The sequence below is a fragment of the Boleophthalmus pectinirostris genome, unplaced genomic scaffold (assembly GCF_026225935.1).
Source record: "Boleophthalmus pectinirostris isolate CB_2022bp ecotype Guang Dong unplaced genomic scaffold, ASM2622593v1 HiC_scaffold_3, whole genome shotgun sequence".
NCBI classification, from domain to species: Eukaryota; Metazoa; Chordata; class Actinopteri; order Gobiiformes; family Gobiidae; genus Boleophthalmus; species Boleophthalmus pectinirostris.
The window spans coordinates 29774880-29796177 of record NW_026571299.1 but is presented as its reverse complement, the minus strand read 5'-3'; the positions used below and the strand labels follow the sequence as shown (position 1 = coordinate 29796177).

General features: G+C 35.3%; 2 protein-coding genes across 4 annotated transcripts; one reads left to right on the top strand and one right to left on the bottom strand.

Moving 5' to 3' along the window:
- Positions 1-350: 350 nt before the first annotated feature.
- fancd2 (FA complementation group D2) lies at positions 351-17346 on the bottom strand. 3 transcript variants are annotated; one of them, XM_055160524.1, is made up of 44 exons: positions 17235-17346; positions 16746-16803; positions 16044-16163; positions 15897-15964; positions 15493-15599; positions 14871-14931; positions 14735-14787; positions 14573-14651; positions 13905-14029; positions 13738-13825; positions 12826-12930; positions 12649-12749; positions 12442-12547; positions 12326-12361; positions 11783-11929; positions 11260-11394; positions 10821-10952; positions 10577-10684; positions 10376-10485; positions 10190-10244; positions 9703-9822; positions 9182-9255; positions 8974-9108; positions 8769-8869; positions 8478-8593; positions 8290-8398; positions 8090-8188; positions 7711-7805; positions 6589-6744; positions 5986-6102; positions 5773-5901; positions 5339-5457; positions 4615-4725; positions 4400-4530; positions 4000-4099; positions 3796-3918; positions 3611-3704; positions 3305-3376; positions 3192-3230; positions 3041-3115; positions 2803-2877; positions 2231-2377; positions 1226-1315; positions 351-730 (listed from the first exon to the last, which is right to left on the bottom strand). In XM_055160524.1, the coding sequence occupies exons 2-44, from the start codon at positions 16801-16803 to the stop codon at positions 677-679; spliced, it is 4275 nt and encodes a 1424-aa protein (XP_055016499.1). In that variant the 5' UTR covers positions 17235-17346; the 3' UTR covers positions 351-676. The 3 variants fall into 3 exon arrangements, with proteins under 3 accessions (XP_055016499.1, XP_055016498.1, XP_055016500.1); XM_055160523.1 differs by lacking the exon at positions 17235-17346 and adding an exon at positions 17022-17210; XM_055160525.1 differs by lacking the exon at positions 17235-17346 and adding an exon at positions 16955-17001.
- Positions 17347-17353: 7 nt separating this feature from the next.
- On the top strand, positions 17354-19554 carry LOC110168447 (glutathione peroxidase 1-like). The gene is made up of 2 exons (XM_020933889.2): positions 17354-17655; positions 18969-19554. The coding sequence occupies exons 1-2, from the start codon at positions 17440-17442 to the stop codon at positions 19317-19319; spliced, it is 567 nt and encodes a 188-aa protein (XP_020789548.1). The 5' UTR covers positions 17354-17439; the 3' UTR covers positions 19320-19554.
- Positions 19555-21298: the final 1744 nt, after the last annotated feature.

Sequence of the window (21298 nt, the reverse complement as noted above, 5' to 3'; positions counted from 1 at the left end):
AACCGTTTGTTTACGGTATTTTCCCAAACAGTGGATCACGCTTCCTGGATGTACCATTGTGCTCACAGCAGAGGGGGGAATTTTTAAAAATTTCTTTAGGTCGTAAAGTTTTCTTCATTGTAAACCTAAATATGAAAACGTTAATATATTATACAGAATAAGCATCATATCGTCCCACTGTATTCATTATTATAAACATAATGTTATTTTGTAATAAAAGTTGAATGAGAAACACACCCCCCACGTACGAAACGGTTCAGTCCATAACCCATGCTGTCAAAAATGTAAATGTGTTCCTTTTTTTTGGTATTACTCAGCTTTATTCCTTTCTTTTAAAAGTGAGGCCTACATTTTAAGTTTTTTTTTGGCGAAAAGTTTATTTTTGATGTTTTAAGTTTTCTTTGGGATTTGTTTCCCACAGTTGACTTAAAGAAACATAAAAATACATTTAAAAGCGAAAAGAAGATGCTATACTTACAGTAGTATTAATAAACAAGAAAGTGCAACATTTTTAACATTCACAGATAATTTTTAAATCGCAAGAAAAATTTAATTATTGCATTTCTTTGTATATTGTGGACTTGTGTATTGCGTGTCATGTGGTAACATGAAGGACCACTATTTGTTGTTTAAGAAACTTTTAAATGAAACTTTAAATCTTGGAAGCGCATTTCTTTCAGTCCGAGTCATCATCCACCATGTTTGTCCTCTCAGAATCACTCTCCTGAACCTGAAATAAAAAAAATTAAAAAAATGAATATGACCACATAAACTGATGACAGTGACAATTTGAGACTAGTCTTTACCGGAATACTTGTCAAGATTAAGTTATGTTTTATAATACAGAACTAGACAGTCTTTTTAGTTGTTAGTTAATCGTACTCCAAGTCCATTTAAACCAGCTGCCCAAGTTTACAGTTAAAAGACACTAATCATTAGCCACTGACTTTTATCTTATCTGTACACTGCTCTCCACATTTCCAACAGACTCTTTAACAAACATGTACTTTCTAGTCTACCAAGAAAAGACCGCACCAGCAGCTATGTGGAGAACTGCAAGTGTAAGCATGAGCAGAATCCAATCTTTTTTTTTCTTTTTTTTTAAAAGTAATTAGGACCATTATCTTAATTTAATCCTATGAATGTCTTATTTTAAGATTTAAGTACAGAAACACAGGTTGTTACCAATTTTGACACACACCTGGTTTGAGCAACTATATTGTACCTCGTTATCCTGATCTTGATTTTCAAGGGGCTGTTGTTCGTCTTCCTCATCATCGCTATCTTGAGACTTCTGGGAAAGAATCTCCTCTCCCTGTAATAAATACAACATAGGCCTGTCACCATAAGATGAAGAAAATAGACAATAAATGAAAATACTGAAATTACTTTAGCCCACTGACAGGATAACCCTAAGGCAGGATTTCCTACAAAAACTATTCTATATGTTCAGTATTGTTAATAAACAGGAGCTGCAATTAAGAAATGGATGGTATTTATTTAACCCTCTGCTCAAATCTTATCAATCATAATACAGAGAAATGACAATGAAGAAGCTGATAAGCCGATATAGTCATGACAGGCTTAATACAACATATAAAAAAACGATTAATACTATACATCTACACATCATATGTTTAAAATTCATAGCCAAGTGAGCATATTGTTGTTTGTTTGTTTTTTTTAGAAACATAATTTGGGGATGTACAATGTATCTTATTACTCAGGCATACTATTAAAAGAAGCTCTTCATATTTTGATGTTCACATTTCTCAGAGCATGAGTGGAGTGTTTTGCTTATTTTTTGTACACTTTAGGCTGGTGGCTCTCAAACTTTTCACCTCAAGTACCACCAAAGAAAAGACTTGGCTTGGCTTTCCTAATTCCACTATCTGTATTAGAACTATTCCAAATCTGATCTATGGCTAATTCAGTTCTAACAGTGAGCTACGTAATTGCCAATGTAGTTCAAATAAACTGTCCAAAGGAGGACGAAAAGTGGACAAAATGAAAACTAAATTAAGAGCCACCCAAGAACTACCTGGAGCTCGCTTACCACCAGTTATATATGTACCACAATTTGGGAAGCACTGCTTTGGGCTACATTACATCACTAATTTCTCAACCAACCAGATAGCACTATTATAACACACCAACACAGTCAATCTATGTCAACACATTTAGGGAAATATTTGACACACCTTCAGGCATCATCTACCCATTTCTTTACCTTGAGGTTCCTGTTCTTGAGGTTGCCCATCCAGAAGGCCTCCTGACAATTATTGATTGTGAGCATGGCCTTCACTCTGTAAACAAACAGTTCCAAGCTCTTCTTCAACGCCGGTACGTGATTGGTCAGACTCATGTCCTGGTGAAGCTATGGAGAAAGAAATAAAAACATTTATATGAGGCCTGCTGTCTACTGTCCAGGTTATGCCATTCCCAAATCTCTAGAAGCATCTCCAGTCACATGCTATGCTAACCCAAACACAATGATTGGAATTTTATCTATTTTACATACTTATTCTTTGGTATTTAATACTACTCAAGTAGACACCACAGTCTATTTTTGAACATTAATGCATGGCTTGGTTGTATTTTTTATAGTGAATTGTATTTTCATGATACTAAACCTGTGAAGCACAATCATGGCTGTTTTTAAATGTGCTATATAAATAAATGTGATTGATTGATAGCTACTGAATCATTCAATTGGTTTATTTGAGCTTCACTTTCACATTAATTGTATAAAGTGTTGAGATACTAGATATGGAAACAATAAACATATATAGACAACTGTACCTTGGAGTGTCCACACATGTGATGGAGCTGTCTGGTGCTGAGCTGAAAAGTCTTCAATAAGCTCTGGACATCCTCCTAAAATAGAAAATAAATTATAAAAACAATAATTAAACCCTTTTCTTAATGTTACAGAGTTTGAGAATTTAAATATTTGCAAAATCTGACAAATGCGAGACTAAACCAGGACTAAACTAGGACTGAAGAAAGACAACCAGTACTGAAAAGAACATATCTATACCTTATGCTTCTTAAAACTGCAGTCTAGAAGTGGCATGCATAACTTCAAGAATGACTCCAGGAAAAGACGCCCATACTGAAATGAAATAAAACAACTTACAAAAATGCAAATAATGCACCAGCCTTGTGAAAACCCTAAGTGATCATCTTACCTTTAGGCACACGTTAAGTACTGGCCTTGAATCAAAAACCTGTAACATTTTTGTTAATGTTGTGAAAAAAACAAGTCGGTGTTTGTCATATTTACAACTTTTCATAAACAAACCTTTACTAAATTGACGAGGACATGAAAGTCTCGAACAGCCAAATTCCACGTCAACAGCTTCTCACTTTGAATCTGAAATAATAATCATAAAATAAAAAATATATATACATATCAAGAGCTTGTGACCAAATATCTGTCCTAAGTTAGCATTCATGACTTTCTGCTTCCTATATGCAATATTTTGAGGACTTTTTTGAGGATATATTTTGTTTTACATTGTTGATCACTATGGCTTGCGGTCTTAATTTTCCATCATTTTAAAACAGTCTAAGTAAAAACTGAACGGAGGTATCTCAAGTGGCTAACCTCAACATTGTCCCCCATTTTTGCAGCTGGAATCCTCCGAACTGATTTTTCCAAAATAGCCATTAACGCTTTGTAATACACAAGAAAGGTTTGTCTAAAGGGAAACAAAATCAAATTAGGGTAAAATATTGAAAATCCTATAATAAATTGTTATCTATAAATACTGAAAGTAAATGTAAAAATACCTGTGTAGCGTAGGCCAAGAGGCAGAGCTTTCATCTTTCGCTGCGTTTATGAGTTCAGAAATTCCCTCTCCAGCGATTTCCTCCACTGCCTTCAGGACGTCATCTACATACTCCAAGTATAAACTGTAATAAATATATTCACACCATTTAAAACAGAATATCCAAAATACAACAGAGATGACAGGACTGACTGAGATGAAATACCTGAGAAGAGTGTGGAGGGTTTCATTGAATTTGGTCCCTTTTTCTCTCTCTCCCGTTGCTGTGACCCACTCCTGGTTTAGGAATTGGCGAGCAAGAGAGGCTGAAAAATATTCAAACACATTCAAATGTAGTAAGATAGAGATATAGTGATATTACTTTTATTAACAATATTGCAATAGTTGTTTTGAAGATGTACACAAATTAGACTCAAGGCACAAATTTAATAGTAAAAAGGGCAAAATGTAACTTTTTGAGTGGAGAGTGCCAGTCTCTTTGTCTCCATACAGATGTTATTAGAATGTTCCACAGCATGGCATAAATAAACAAAATAATCTTGAGCCTTGTATAAAACGTATCTCCATTGAGAATCCTTGACATAAATGATTAGTAACTTGTAAACCTTTCTGTTTCCTGTAGGTGGCAGCGTGCCCTCCTTTCTCAGACACTGTCGACAGGAGCTGCATCAGACACAGCGCTGTGCTCAGACTCGGCATCGTGTTCCTGAAGTTCTGCAAATACTCAAAACTGCATCTAAACCAGGACAAAAGATATATAGCTCATAATACTAACAATACACTTATACATTTAACCGATCAATAATCCTTTATAACTTACTTCACCAGTTGCTCCAGGCTCAGCTCAGTCTCTTCTTCTTTCAGTCGTCCAGCAAAAACTTCCAGTGCTTTCTTCAGTGAGTTCCTCTGACCAGGCTGACTAAATCCAGACCTGGGACACACATTCGTATCAATCATCAATGCAGTATTGACACAAACATGCATGTAGTGTTGTTTTGTTGTCTTTTTATTTAACAAGAGCATACTTTTTTCTCAATATATTTTTTTTAAACTATAACACTTTCAGATCATTATTTTGTGATTTATTTTTAATTAATACATATTGTGCTTGTGTCTGCTATATAGTTATAATCTTACATCTGTGGATCCTTATGTTATAATTTGGAATGCTGACTTCCGTGTTAGAAAACTGCGGTGGCTAAAGCTGATGATGTCGCCATAAACAGCATCACAACAAAGTGCCGTGAAGTTGACGGCACCTCCGATGGACAGCTGCACATTGTGCTAGCAAGTCGCACATTTTTTTAATTTGTACATGATCGTGCCAAATCCTATGCGTATCATCGATTAAGAAAATAAAATTGGAGAATGAAGTACAGAGCAGCGCACAGAGATAGGGGGTAGATCAAATTATTCCCAAAAGACATATCACCATGGAATAACATTTTTAGGTCATATTGATGTCAGTAAAAGGGTATATTGAAATACATTCTGTTCTGCTATCATTTGCGTAACTACAGTAGAGGGAACAGTATTGCCTTTACCAGTTTAAAATGGTGTTGAGGATTTGCAGAAGGAGCTGGTAGGACTGAGACATGAGGTGATACTCCTGTGAGTCTGTGGCAGGTCCATCCACAACTCCATTGTTCTCAGAGAGCAGAGTCTAAAACAGAAACATGCATTTTATACACACACAAGGAAAAAAACACTACATGTTATAGGTATAGGCCAATCCAAGTAATTCACATGAAATTATTCTGTTATTTTGTCAGTTCATATTTAAAATTTTTTGTCAATTCTCCTGGACTTGTTTTAAATATGAACTCTGAACAGAATTAAAACAGTGAAAGCCTAACCTTAATCAGAATGTTTGTCAGAAAAAACATAATTTGATATTTTTCCCCAAATCGTTCAGCACTACTGGTATCACCTATCATTGCAACATACATATCAATATTCTATTTTTAAAAGTGTATACCTGGAAGTAGTTATGGCAGTTCTCCAGATGTGAGCAGAGCGCAGGCAGCAGCTGCACACAACACGATGCAATGTCTTTGGGGCTCTTTTGTTGGAGATGAGAAAATCCTACACTTTTGTCAACCTTACCCTACAAAAGAAATTCATTCATATATGTAATGACATAACAGTCTGTTGAAGTGCAGGTAAATAAATATAAAGTATTATTAAACACCTTGAGAAAAGGAGCTCTCTTTGCCGGTGAAGCGTGAAGGCTGAACTCCACTTTCTGAAGCATGTCCTCCAATAAAAACACCAACTCAGAAGGACCCAGTAACACCTCCTCCCTTACCTTTAAATCAGTGAGTACAAGTGATTACATTATGAAGTTCTTACAACAGATTACTACTAAGGCCAGCTGGTAGTGATCCTAAATATTAAAATGTTTAACACAAGTTTTAGTGTAAAACTAGAATTTACAGGTTTTATTTTATCTCAAGTCTTGTTAATTATAAGATACAATACATTAATTTGATAAACCAATCTATTGTTCAACTTTTAAGGTGTTACTGTGACTGTACTGTGTGATTATATTCGGGGGGGGGCTATTTAAGTCTGTTTTATAAATGGTTAACGGTATAATATTAATTTGTAAAATCCTTGAATAGGTCTGAAATACTACAACACCTCTTACCATTTCACAGCCATTCAAATGTTAGATTTTTTATTTTTTCAGCACATTTCTCATAAATATAATTTATAATATAATTCCAAAAATATTTTTAAACAAATTAATGAAAAAAATATGAATAATTTAAATATTTGAAGTGTATGTTACCTCTGTATTCATTCTGGAGTTGAGGTGAGAGCAGGAGATGAGGCCACACTGTAACACACTGAGCACCTCAAAGTCCAGCTCTCTAAAGAAGGCCCTGTATGCACCCAGACCTGCACCAGGCTTCACCTCCTTCTCCTTTTGCTTCTCCACAGGCTCCTTAAAAAAGGTCAAATAAAAAAAGTCAAAAATGTCTGAAGAGAAAGTAAACGGCCTCATATTAGATTTAATACCTAATTCCATAATGATGACAAATGTATTTAATAGTTCTGTGTGTTTACACTGTGCATTTTGTACATTACTGAAAGCATTCTAAAAGTATGCAGGAAAGGTAATTTTGTCTTTTTTTGTTTTAATACTGATTCTTGTTTAAATAGTGCATCTTTTGTGTCTTTGAGTTTTGGTGCATCTTATTATTTATTTTTTATTAAAAGTATACATTTATTGACATGCCAAATCTGATGGTGTTCTGTGTATATCCCACCAGGAGGAAGCCACAGGGAAAAGCGAGAACACACTGGAGGGACTAAATCTCTCTGCTGGTCTGGGAACGCCTCAGGATCCCCCTGAGGGAGCTGAAGGAAGTGTACATGAAAAGGGTCTGGGAATCTCATAGGATATCTGTGTCTTGTGTGTTAGAATATAAATACATCTATTGATGCATTGCAGCTGATGTCACCAGCATTCCCTGGAGAACTGCTCTGTTCAAGGTTCTATTAGACTTTAATCAGAGCTTTATTTTAACGAGGTAACTTACAACTACAACAGGGGAGATGATTTGTAGTGTTAAACAAGTCTCTCTCAAATATAATAACAATAACAACAACACATAAACAAATAATAATTATCCAACAGTTTTTCAATTAGACTATTAGTCACACCTAAGCAGGATCATGAACACTCATATTGATAACAGCTTCCTGGAAATATGTTGTTTAAATTAATTTTGTATATTTTTAAGTTTTCAGACTTAAAACCATTTTGACAGTGTGCTAATGTGTGTATTGCATCTCCTTGGTAACTGCTGAACATGTCAAAGTATCAGTGGGTTATCCATTTCTTGTGTACTAGAATATAAATACACCTATAGAAGAGTTATATAAAAAATAAAAATATGCTGCTGACCTGTTGAGACTCTTCTGCATTGTTTGACTCATCATGTTGAGAGCTGCTTTGAGACGGGGTCTTTCCAGGAGCCTTCCTTTTCTTTCCTGCACTTTCTGTAAACAATACAAATAAAGATTAACATCAGAATAAAAATATAATGTTTTTGCCATTACAGCCAAAATGACCAAAACCAGGAATATTCTTATATAATAAAACAAATAAAAATTAACAATATAAAATGGATGAATTGAAATGATTCAAAATATAAATAGGCAAGAAACATATTTATGATCAGATTGAGACTTAAACAGCTTAAACACAAGGGGATTAAAATAGAAAAGGTATTAAATAAAAATGATAAATGATGTTTGCAATAATATAAATGTATTCGGATTACCCTTCTTTCCTTTATTTACAGTAGCCACAGAATTAGGAACAACTCCTTCAATAATTTCTCCATCAAAGTTGGCAACAGGCGGAATATAACCAGGAGTAACTGCAAAACAAAACAAAACAAATATTACCATTTAAGAACAATTACTTAAAAAGGTCATTTGAATTTTAGACATAGTTACTAACATTATCTTGCCCGCTCACCTGACAAAGCCTTTTCCAGCTGTGTATGAAGATATGTGATGTTCTGTAGTCGAGTCATAACTTTCATTTTCATCTCTGCATCATTTTGTTTACAAAAGGCATTCACCACCTTCACAAAGACAAGCCAGATATGATATTAAATCTATATGCTTATAAGCCTGTATTATTGTATGAGAATCTACAGTTACCTCTCTGAACCAGTTGATGGTATGAAAGAGCAGCGTGCACAAAAACTCCTTCTCTGATTTGGATAAAGTTTCTGCTTTGTCGATTACATTCAAGTCCGTCACAATGAGAGGGCAACCTTCAAATATAGGGAGGGGGATCATTTGAGTTCAGAATCTTTTTAGACACTTGATGAATAAGCAATCAAATCAAACAATGAATGATTTTTAATGGCACAAAATGTCAAAGTCAATGTCTTCTATGTTGTTTTTCTTGATTGTTTCAGACATTTAAATACAGTTATAATCTCTCACCTAGAAGAGCATCAATCTCCTCCAGGTCTCCTTTGTGTGTTTTCTCCTCACACAATCTCAGCAAACGGAAAAATGGAGAGAGACACAGCACAGACACTTTCCTGTGAGATAAAAAATAATAATAATAATAATACATTCAGATATTATCATCATATATTTGACCTTTGAACTGTAATTATCCAGCTGTTGAATTGTGTCTACAAACTTTTCATTCTCCTTTTGTGTTTCTCCCTTGTGCGGTGTCTCTTTGGCCAGCAGGGGGAGTAAGTTGATGGCGATCTGCTCTTGACTGTCATCCTCATCCAAGTTATACATGGAACAAGCAGGGAGTGGAAAGGAACTAAAGAGAAAATACAGTTTATGTCAATTAAGAAAAATACATATTTAGTACTGTAACCATTTTAACAACTTACCCTGATATATTAGGGCTTAAGTCCACCACAAAGTCGTCTTGGAAGTCATTTAGCACACTCTTTCCAATCATTTCCTATAACAAAGTCAACAATAGTATACAAATTAACATGTTAGCCGGCATCAGATTTTGCCTCCCCAAGACCTAAAAACAAGCTGAAATAAGAAGGGAACTTTGAGCTTGCTGTATTATCATAAACCTTTAAAAGTAATTACATTAAAATTTCAATCACTCCTCTTTCAGTTAGGTAGACTACTCCAAAATTTGTATTACATAAAATTGGAGAATATTCATGCATTACAGCTTTTGTTTATTTATGACATTTTGAGGACTTTTGAGTTTTCAAAAGATAACACTGTGTTTAGAATTGTTAATTTCTATGACAACAATGCTAGATTGTTATCATTCTGAAAACCATGGATAGCTTGCTTGTGGAACCATAAGCTTGTTAGAAACCTGTGAGAAACAATGCATTATCACATAGGACTGGGTATAGATTTTGATTTTTAGGGGAGCACACACCTGCACATGAGGGTCCAGGTTGGCGGTGACGATGAGATTTGCCAGTTCGTCATAATACAGGGCAGCAGCTTCAGGAGAACTTTCACTACTGGACTGCAGCAGCTCCAATAAGGCTGTGAGCTGCAATATCCAAAATTCACAAGTGTTAACAACATTACAGCTACAGACTCAATAACAGAAGGTCTCTTGCAGTCAGAGCAGTGTTTTGATTAGTATCAGTATCATAATTATCAGAATAGGTGAATATACACAAGGTGTGAGACACAAATCACACAACAAAAACAGATCTTAGACTCATACAATTTTTAACATAGATATTAAGATTTTTTAAACTTTTTAAATTGGTTTAATATTAGTTAAGTTATATTTTTGTTGAATATTTGTATGTGTATTTTATTACTGTCATCATGTTTTTGGTCTATAAAAGTTGGGGACTGGGCAATACTAACAAGGAATCTCCAATTTTTATGAAACATGTTTGGCTCACCTGTCTTTTAGTGTCTTGTGGTAAAGAACCATTCTGGGTCTCCTTGCATTTTGACCTGAGCCAAATCAAAATACAGGTTAAAAATATTGGCATAGCATAGAAAAGTGAAAATTATAGTAGCAATATAATGTATATATATATGGCATTGGGCAATATGCCGCATTCACCACCTGGAGCGTAAGTTACCTGTAGGCCCCCATGCTACCGATGATCATCACAGCACCAATGATGCCGATCCTCTTGTATTTGGGCACAGTGCTGGAGAGCTGCTTACGGATCACTATGTGCATGTCGTCCTATGGGAGAGACACAATCAATCAAAATACACATACATGTATTTTAATTGAACAACATAATATATATAGGCTAGGGTTCTAATAGGTTTACTTGGATGTGAGAGCCTTGTTGTTGTTCTCCAAATGCCAGAGTACTGAGGAGGTAGAAGAGTTTACGGATTTGCTGCGGGCTCAGATTGTCCATGTAATCCAGAATACCCTGTAACACCAAGTATAACAGATTATAATTCAAGCTTTGATTAATTTAAGATTTCAGCAATTAACTCTGGATATCATATACAGTAGTCTTGTCTGTTGTTTATGAGGGGAAAAAAACTCTAAGTTCATATTTTTACCTTGACAAAAACGGCATAGAGGGCCATGTCTTTGGGGTTTTCAGTGGCCAGTCCACAGAGCAGCTCCAGAGCCATGTCCACCTCTCCCCCCACTCCACTGCACACATGGGTCACCAGGGCACCCACTACCTCCTGAAACATACAATATATCCCAACAATAAGTACAGGACACAAATATAAGCACATGCAAAAACACAAAGCTAAAGTTTCAATACAAAATGAAAGGCTCCACACTTAATACTAGAATGATGGTAAAAAACAGACAACTTTTCAGCACAAATCAATAGTTGCCATTTGCCATATCAAAAACAATTACAGTTAAAATGACATTTTGTCATATTTATGTGAGGCCATTTTCAGTATCGATACTATTTGTTCAAATGAGCGCCTAGTATCTGGGTTTAGATTTTTTGACAACCCTAACATGCACAAAGCTCACCTGTTGGCAGTAGGAGTCAAAGGCAGTGAAGGAGTGTCTGTACATGTGTCCCCCAAAGGGCACCACACTGGGGTCATGAAAGCGCAGAAGACCCTGAGCCAGAGCCAATATAGACGGGAAATACACTCGCATCACCTGTAAAAGAGGTATGGTTTCTTTTGAAACTGTTTCTTTACAGTTGGTTCTAAGACATTTCACACAAAGTACCGCCTAAATATTTTGCCTTCCAAGTATCACCATATCGAAACCAGAACTATTCTAGGCATTACACAGAAATAATATATATAATAAAATAGTACTCCATCATTGCTACAAAAGCACTAATGAAAGACTAACCCAGCAACAGAGGACAGAAATGTTTACATAATAGTCTCTAAAGTAAGTTCACACTTGCACACACAACATTAAATTGGGAGTAAACTGGAACTAATCAAGTGATTGTTTAATTTTTAACATCATCATCAAAAACTAATTTCATATTCATATTATTTAATGGTATTGGTCCATAACAAAACTCCCTGACCTGAGCGTAGTCCTTGAACGTCTTCTGCAGCAGAGTTTCCTGGAAAAGTCCACTCTTTACTTTGTTCTTCATCACTCGCTCGGCTCCTTTGCGACTCTGATTTGAGTTTGTGGTGTGAAGGATAAACAGGACCAATAGATCAACTACCTGAAAAAATATGTATTAAAAATGTACATGTCAATCTCTGTAAACATTTAAGTACAATGGCAAAAGAAAGTAGAAAGGATTACAGTTATAAACTTTTAAGGTAGGTATAGGTGCCAAGTAGTAACTGAATACAATGCAATAGCCTAAACTATAATAAATCAAGAAAAGAAAATACTCAAATCACATTGTCCTTGTCAGTATAACATTTTTGTGACTTTTAAGTGTTGGTAAGAGTAAGAGTAGCCAATTTACACTTTATCAGGTAAAAAAAGTAAAAAATAATGCGTTGTAAGAATGTATAAGTTTAAGAGTTTTATGTTTATGTTATTTACGTAAATGTAATTCATAATAACCCACATCTGACACACATTATTAAAGGGCTAGAGTAGACTTTACCTTATGGTCCTCGGGCTCATCTACTGTCTCAATCGCCTGTTAAAATAAATTATTATTGTTGTTATATTTTAAAAGTGAAGACGTTCAAATATCAAATACGAAAAGACAGCACACACCTTAAGCCAAGCCTCTGATATAGTTTTTTGAAATCGCACAGCTGTCTTTATGCCATCCAAAATTAATGTTATGCTGTCCTGATTTCCTGCTACTTTACTGTTGGGCCTAGTCAAAATGAAAAAAATGTATTAACAAATAAAAATATAGATTCAAATTTAATAAAATGCTGAAAACAACAAAATAATAGGGACAATTTCACAACATACGCCTGTGTTGCTTTATTCTTTAATCTGTTTTGAGATTCTTGTAGGACTGATGGCAGAACGCACTGCTCCAACTCTAGTTTCTTTCTCAGACTTGACACCACCTGGTACAAACAAAGGCATTAACATATTTTATATATTTTATAAAAGGAAAATATTTGTGTTCTTGTTAACTCAAACCTCCAGAGCATCTGACGCTGAAATAGAGTGAAGGATAAACTTGACGACCACAGGGAGGTCCTCCAGTTGAACAGCTGCCAGAGTTGCCATTACAGCTGTGCGCACCTGAAAAATATGTCTTATTTCATCTATTTCATTTGACACTGTATTAACAAACATAATTTCCTCAATGTACACATATTTGTAACCAAAATAATAAAAGCAATTTACCTATTCTGTCCAATTAGCAATTTACTAAAAAGTATTTTATAAGACTTAGGTTCAAGTAATGAGATTTATTGTCATTTATGTTGAGAGACCATGAACTGTGAATTCACTAGGTGTTATGTTCATCCTTTTAGCGATATTGCCTTCTTTTCACTGAATAACATTTTACTAAAGCAAAATATTCTCTTATACTCCATATACTGTTTCCAATAAAACAATGTCAATTTAGGTGCCAGTGGCAAAAAACTGTCGTTGTGTCCTTAGGCAAGACACTTCACCCACAGTACAGTTGCCTAGTACGAAAGTGGTGTGAGTGATGGTGGTGGTCGGAGGGGCCGATGGCGCAGATTGGCAGCCTCGCTTCCGTCAGTCTGTCCCAGGGCAGCTGTGGCTACAGTAATAGCTTACCACCACTGAGTGTGGAGTGACTGAATAATGAATTGTAAAGCGCTTTGGCTATCTTGAAAGGCTCTATATAAATGCAATCAATCAATCAATTTTTATTTTTTTTTACCAATTATCTCAACAATCTAAAGGAATTTATTAAAACTGGAATTTAAATTATATCAGAAGAACATTCTATAAATCATGATCATATTTGACAGCTATTCTTTCAGTTAGGGACCAGTGATTTTTGTCATTGAGAAAAAGTGTATTTTTCAAGTTCTTCCAAGATTTAAAAAAAAAAAAAGTGTGTCTCAATACCTCTGTTAGTATGGTGGAGCTGAGGTTGAGGCTGGAGAGAGCGTCCAGGATGGGAACAGTCAGTTGGGTGTTCTCCTGGAGCAGAGAGCTGTGGAGAAATGTGTCAGTGGAAAACAGGAAACATCCAGCACTAATAATGTCTAATGCAGATAAATGGAGCTTTTTACTTGAGCTCGCGGGCAATGTCGTTGTGCTGTGAATCTTCCAGGATCTCGGGTAAACTGGTGATAATGTCCCTCTGAACCTCCACCGGGGCAACAGATACCAGCTCCATCAGTTTAGAAGACAACTCCTACAAAAATAAAACACTAAATAAAACGAGCAATACACAGGAGGATGTCAAGCATTGACAAGCTTCACCCATTTATCGTTATAATGATAAATGGGATGAATGATGATGAATCGAATTGTGCACCACTTTATTTTGACTTAACTTGATTTGGGTCTTGGGCAAGTGTTTGTAGGAGGGTGTCGGATTTTACTTTACGATACTAATAGGCCTTTCACCAGCTTGAGGTGCTCAGTTGTAATAATTTTTGATAAATATTATGACTGTTATTACATTTTAAAAACATTCTTGTTGGTAAGTAAAGTAAGTAAGCAAAACTAGTAAAAATGGTTGTTAGTAAAAAATGTTACATAAATAGGACCTATGGCGACTAAATATGGTATAATGGAGAGGACATTATACCATATTATGTAATAGTTGTAACTTTTGTGAGATGCCAAATTGAAATTTATTTCTACCAGTCATTCAGTCCTAATCTACAATCAAAGTTTGGTTAGAGGGTTGAATCAACATGTAGTACATGAAAACCCACACTTAAACACTCACCTTGCTGTCCATAACTCTGTCAAGCCATTTGAGCTGGTTAATTATCATGCGAGGAATGCTTAGACCTCCATCACTTGTTCTGAGGCAAAAATAAAAATACATTTAAATAACTTTTAGATAACAATATTTTTTAACTGTTATAAATTAATTAAGAATACATACCCTTCTAACATATATTCGGGAACCTTTTCTAGCAGTGTGTTGATTATCAGTGTCTACAACAGAAATAAGAGGAAGATGGGAAATGTATGTACTGTCAAGGTGTATGACTTAATGTAAAGTAAGCATGTGTTGTTACCTGCAGGATCTCAACCCCCAAAAGCATTCGTAGTAAACTTTCCTGAAATGAGCTGGAATAACTAGAACAAAATGAATGCAGTTTAGACAGTATTTAACAAATGATAGGTAATGTTGATGACCAATATATTTTAAATTTTCTTATTAACTGGAGTTTAAATAATTGGTCATACTGGTGTTCATAATTAATTTGTCAATTAATTGACATTATTGGCTTACTTAATCAACAAAATTATCTAAATAGTTACACGCTAATCCAATAAATCAATTTTTTTTTTTTGTGTGCACACAAATCAGATGCCACAGAAGTAGAAGAAAAAATAAAAAAATAATATAATTAACAGTAATACAATGTGACCATCTTTTTTCCCCCAGCCCCCCCGCCCTTCACCTACACCCCCCCACACACACACTCCCACCACTACCACCCCACCCCACTGTCTCCAGAGAAAAGAAAAATAAATAATACATAAATAATATAAAGGAAAGAAAAAAAGGGGAAAAAAAAGGAGGAAGAACACACAAACATACATACATACATACATACATACATATATATACACCAATAAATCAATTCAAAGAGGTTGCTTAGTTGAGAACAGGCAGTGCATTATACTGTTTACCTGGAGTCATCCATCTTTGTCTGAGGGACACAGGGAAGAAGGAGGATCTTAAACCGCTCAGCATCTTCTATATGAGTCTCTAGTCCTGTGATAAACTCCTTTACAATCTGGGAAATAAAATTATGTATTTGTTAGTGTGCTTGATTTAATTTTATATGCCCAAAACAGGCCACAAAATTAAGTAATGCAGTTAGTGATACAACTATTAACTGTAAAATCCATATTATTGTGTAGGATAATAGGGAACAATCTAGGAAAGGTCTAAGGGAGGGCTGAAAAACTGCACTTTATATGGCTAAATAAAATGTGTTTTGTTAAGGACAAACTAATTTCTTCTGATTTAAGGTTTATATAAATTACACCAGTCTTTAAACAAAGCTTCTGCAAAGTGTATATGAACTCACATCGGGGTACTTGGGGCTCTTTTGAAGCTGTTTTTGGATCCTTTTTTGAAAAATGACCTGGTCAACAGCTGAAAGACAACTTGCAGTTAAGTCAAAAGATTAATGAAATATAGAATGCATATTATTGAAATATAAAATAATGATTACCAATCTCATTGGATTCACCACCATAATTTAGTGTGACACCTGCTTCTCGAAGAAACAGAGCAAATACACTTTGATTGGTCTCCTCAGGTGGGTTAGTGCTGCTGCGACTCTTCTTTGCTTCTATAAAACAAAATACAACCATTTTGTGATATTTGCTTTGTAATACATCATACTATCTGTTATCATTGTATCTTTGTTTAAAGCTTTTAGAAGTCTTTGATCTATATGTAGGGTGACAAAATTTTTCAAATTCAAAACTGGGACACAGTCAGGTTGGGATGGTTGGTATACATAAAATTGTTAAAAGAGCATGTAACCTTGTGCATTCTCGTGTCAGTCATAATCTGAGGGACTTCTGTCGCTGCATTTTTTTTGCTTTATGGTTATTCACAAATTTGTTTTTTTGTATTTTGGCTAAACAAGTGAGTTTATGCTCCTCTTTACTGTAGATGGGGATTAGTCAAATATTGTGACAGTCCTGTTTTAGTCCTGGCTTAGACCTGATATAGTCCTGGTTTAAATCAAAAATAGGGACACTTTAGGCATTTCTTGTATAAAACTAGGACAAGTGACTGGTTTTGTATAAATCTGCTGGGGCAGGGGACACAGGGTTCAAAACTGGGACTGTCCCGGTTAAATAGGGACGTCTGGTCATCTTATCTATATGTGATTTCAGCTGTATTACAGTCTTTCTTAACTTACTGGTAGGAGCTGAAATGCTCGTCTCTTTCTTATCCACTGCTGATCGTCGTTTCTTCATCTATAAAAGACAAATGCCACCAACAAAAAACTGTAACTAACTAAAATGTAATGCCACATACATAACACAGATAGACACGCATCTTACTACAGCTACATCAGCAACATCGGTCATTTTACACATATAAGAAGAAAAACATATTCTAACGTACATCATATTATATTTTGACCATGTCCTTCGCTGTCAAACTGTTTAAAAGTTATAAATGTAAGACCTACTGTTCATAGACGCCCGTGTTTTGGTTACAAAATAAATTTCCGCGCCAAAGTGTAAACGTCATCAGCAGGAGACAGCCAAAGATATTTATTGATACATCTATATTAAAGACCGTTCTTGTTATAATGCTCGTACAAAAAGACATAAAACCAACATGATCTGATATCGCTTCTAATTTAGATTTTTTTTGTAATGATAAGTTAGTTACGACTTACTATTTAACTCCCATTTTTCGGCAAAATAGTAAAGTTTTATGGACTTTTAGTTCGCTCCTCCCATTCGCGTCATGCATCATCTTGACGTGTTTTTGGTCTTCGGTGTGATCTTGGCTCTTTACCTTCACAGTGTCAGGTTCTGTGGTGTTTTATCTCTGGAGAGGCTCGCACCTTCTTGCTTTTGGGAGAATAAAGTTTCTACAAAATGGCATCTGAATTTTACAACTTTTCTGCTAAGCTCCTATCGGGGGAGACGTTGAATTTTTCGTCGCTTCAAGGCAAAGTTGTCTTGATTGAAAATGTGGCGTCCCTCTGAGGTACGACCACCAGGGATTACACCCAGATGAACGAGCTCCATGAGCGCTACGCCGCCAAGGGGCTCGTTATCCTGGGCGCTCCCTGCAACCAGTTCGGCCATCAGGTGAGCACACTCCGGATACATGTGTATACTTTTATTTTTGTTTCGATTTTACTTCACTTTCATTTAATGACTAGAGCACAATGTATTCAAACTGGGGAACCATACCTGTTTTTGGACAACATCACTCAAAGTACATTTACACATACATTATTTGGTGCATTTAGAAATAAAAGTTAATGAACTGGTGTATAGTGTAAAATTTAAACATACTAATTCAACTAACAATGCTCTGGAAAGGTACATTTGGCCTAGCTGAATGTATATCTTATTTAGTACATGCCAGTCTTGCTACATAATAATTTACCTTTTGTTTTAATACATTTTCACAATTAGGTTTTGAGAGAACACAATTATTCAGGCACAGACTGTATGTTCTTAAAATGGTAATTAGTGAGATTTCATAATCCCTACCATTCATCCTCATATAAGATCATAAAAGTCTGTAGTAGTTGACAATTGTATTGGGGAGTGGCTAACTGAATACTTTGTTCGGTGTAATATTTCACTGTATATGTTGAAACTTTCTTTGAGGAAGTAGGAAGTGAGTTGTTTAGAAATGGGAGTGGGTTTTCACATAAGAGTTTGCACAACTCTGATAAAAAGGTGTCTCTTTTATCTTGTACAAACAGAACTGTATTATAGGTTTATAAGCCTAATCAAAGTGATCCAGGTCCACACAAGGTCTAAACCAGGAATAATGCATATTTATCCAGTTCCATGAATGCCAGTTCTTGGATGTCCTTGATACCTTGCTGATACCGTGGTGTCCTGGATCACTGAGAATCTAAACTATTTAAATATAAGGTGCATTTTGGGATCAGATGTTCTCAAGTATGGCATCAAACACCTGTCTTGCATTAATTGAGTCACTGATATTTTTTATTGCTTAAAAAAAAATACCCTGAAAATGTGCATTCTTAATTTGCTGTATTCTCTCCATAGAGCTGTAATTTGGCCTGGTGATGCCTCCTGCTTGTCTCTATGGAGATGGATCAGTTAATTCCCATAATGGAACAATGACAAAGCAAAAGAGACAAGCATGTGGCGCACCTTCCACGATAAGTTAGTTGGTGCCCCTTTCAGATTCTTAACCTAAGACTAAGGCACTTTTAACCTGTAAAAAGACAATAAGACTCTTAAGATCCTAAGATATTTGAGATTTGTTTAAATAATATGATGAACACTATTAAGATTTACACAGCCATTTACTTTTGTAGGAGAACTGCAAAAATTAAGACAATTATGCGATCAAGTGTCTTTCAGTGACTAAAAAGGAACCACACGAATCTAATGCATTACTTTTTGTTTTGTAGGAGAACTGCAAAAATGAAGAAATCCTGTTGTCCTTGAAATACGTCCGTCCTGGGAATGGTTTCGAGCCGAAGTTCCGGCTTTTGGAGAAGTTAGAAGTGAACGGCAAAGATGCGCACCCTTTGTTCGTTTATCTGAAAGAGAAACTACCTACGCCCAGTGACGAACCCTCCTCCCTCATGAATGACCCCAAAAGCATCATCTGGAGCCCTGTGTGCAGGAATGACATCGCCTGGAACTTCGAGAAATTCCTGATCGCTCCAGATGGGATCCCCTTTAAACGCTACAGTCGCAGATTCCTGACAAGTGATATTGAGGGGGATATTAAGAAGCTGCTAAGCCAGGCACGCTAGGCAAGGCTAGGCTAAGCTAAAATACATGGAAACCGTCCAAAGCATCTGTGCTCTCAGTGTGGTTAATGGGTTTGTGTCCTGTGCTTTTACTCAATGAAGCTGTCCTCTGAAGCCACTTGTGAGGAGGGCATCTGATCAAATGTAAAATGCAGGAGTTGGCAGATGTATTGGCTGCATAGAAAGCACAGGAATCATGTAGACGATGATCAATAAAGTTTTTAACACAAATTCAAAATGGTGTCTTTTTTGGGGGGTGGCTGCGGTTAAGTTTAGTGTTTCCTAATTTCCATTTTTCTTTTTAGTGGCAATAGCTATTCACTGGATTTTGTTTATATAAGGACATTACATGTTTATGGCATCTATTAAATCATAAAGTATTACTTTTAGCTGTATAGATCATTCATTTTTTACTGTAGTAGTATCAAGAGTTTACATAATACTGCATTGTACTAGAAGTCAAAAAGTAGCCTCCAAGTAGCAGTTCTAAGGCAAATTTACTTTTTTAATCACTAGACAAGGCAATGTATGATCAACATTTTGATAAGTGAAAATAATCATTCTAATTTCAGGGGATTTATTTCCAATTATTTTAACAGTGGTGGAATCTAAATTTGTGGGATTATTAAGAATAAAATGAGATAAGTAAGACAAAAAGCATGGCAAAACAAATTATCTGCCAAATATATCTTAAATGAAAAGATTTTCACATTCTAAATTAATGCAATCTTGTGGTAGCATAGTGGTTTGTAAATCTGTGAACATTTAAAGGTCAGGTCACAGACGGTAGATTTCACAAGGTTTCTTCAAGTCATGGTGATTTGCTAATACCAGTTTGTATAGTCACTATGAAATGCAGGATTTTTGCAAATTGCGTAATCTGAAGATGGCTGGTCATACTTAAAATATTCATTGTAAAGTTTTTTGCATAGGTTTGAATACAAGGAAGTACTGGTACATTTGAATGAACAAAATGGAAAAATTTAAAATATGAGATGAAATTAAAAAGTTTGACACAACACTGAAAAAAATAATATGTTTTTGAAATTAGTGCCTCCACTGTTATCTATAATACATAGCAGATCAAACATAGCCTATTCTTTAATGGTTTAATAAAATAATAAATAAATACTTAATACATTTTGTTTCAAAAGTCTTATTCTTGGTCTGATATAGCTCAAGATCATTCTAAAGCTTTTCAGGAAAGGTTAATTCCAGTCCTATGAACATGACTTTTTTAGTAATGATGCCTGCTCAAATGAGTATCTAGTTTCGATACTACTTTTAGTATTGATTTGTATCTGATTTTTGACACACTGTCTCTGATACACTGTAGGGTTGTCAAAAATATGAACTGTGATCAAGGAGGCTCTAAAAAAAATAGCTGTGATATGAATACATTTAATAGGAACATTTAAAAGAAGTAACATTTTAAAATGTATTGATATTTGAACTAGTGATTTAGTGTTCTGTAGTGGGTCCTATTCCATGTTGGTCTTCCTAGTTGACAGAGATAATACTATGTCTTGTAATCACTATGAACATTATAACCACCTACTGTCCAGACATGATTACTATTTTTCTGCGCCTGCACATCTCAGGTCTATGATTTAAAGCCTTATCATGGAACCTCCTCCACAGCATTCAACGCTCATCAGGAGTAAAGCACCACTTTTATTCTAGTTTATTTTGATTTTCACCCAGTGTGCTTTAAGATATCAAACAACATAGCCATATCAATACAGAGCTGTGGTAATGTACAAGACTATAAGAACAAGCCAACCTAGAGTTTTTATCAGGCAGCAAAATATATGCTTTAAAAAAACACATTAAAATGATCTGGAAAAATGTATGATTCAACCCTACAGGGCCAAACCATACTGCTATTATTATAGTCTATATATTCACCAGAAGCATCAAAATTATATATATCTATGAAGCCATTTTTCAAAAGTGCCTCCTTTCTTTGCAGGAATCAAAAA

Coding starts and splice junctions, on each gene's coding strand:
- fancd2 (XM_055160524.1), bottom strand. CDS start 16,803: ATGAAGAAACGACGATCAGCAGTGGATAAGAAAGAGACGAGCATTTCA. Junction 10,486..10,576: donor AACAAGGCTCTCACATCCAA/GTAAACCTATTA, acceptor TCTCTCCCATAG/GACGACATGCACATAGTGAT. Junction 9,823..10,189: donor CACAAGACACTAAAAGACAG/GTGAGCCAAACA, acceptor TGGATATTGCAG/CTCACAGCCTTATTGGAGCT.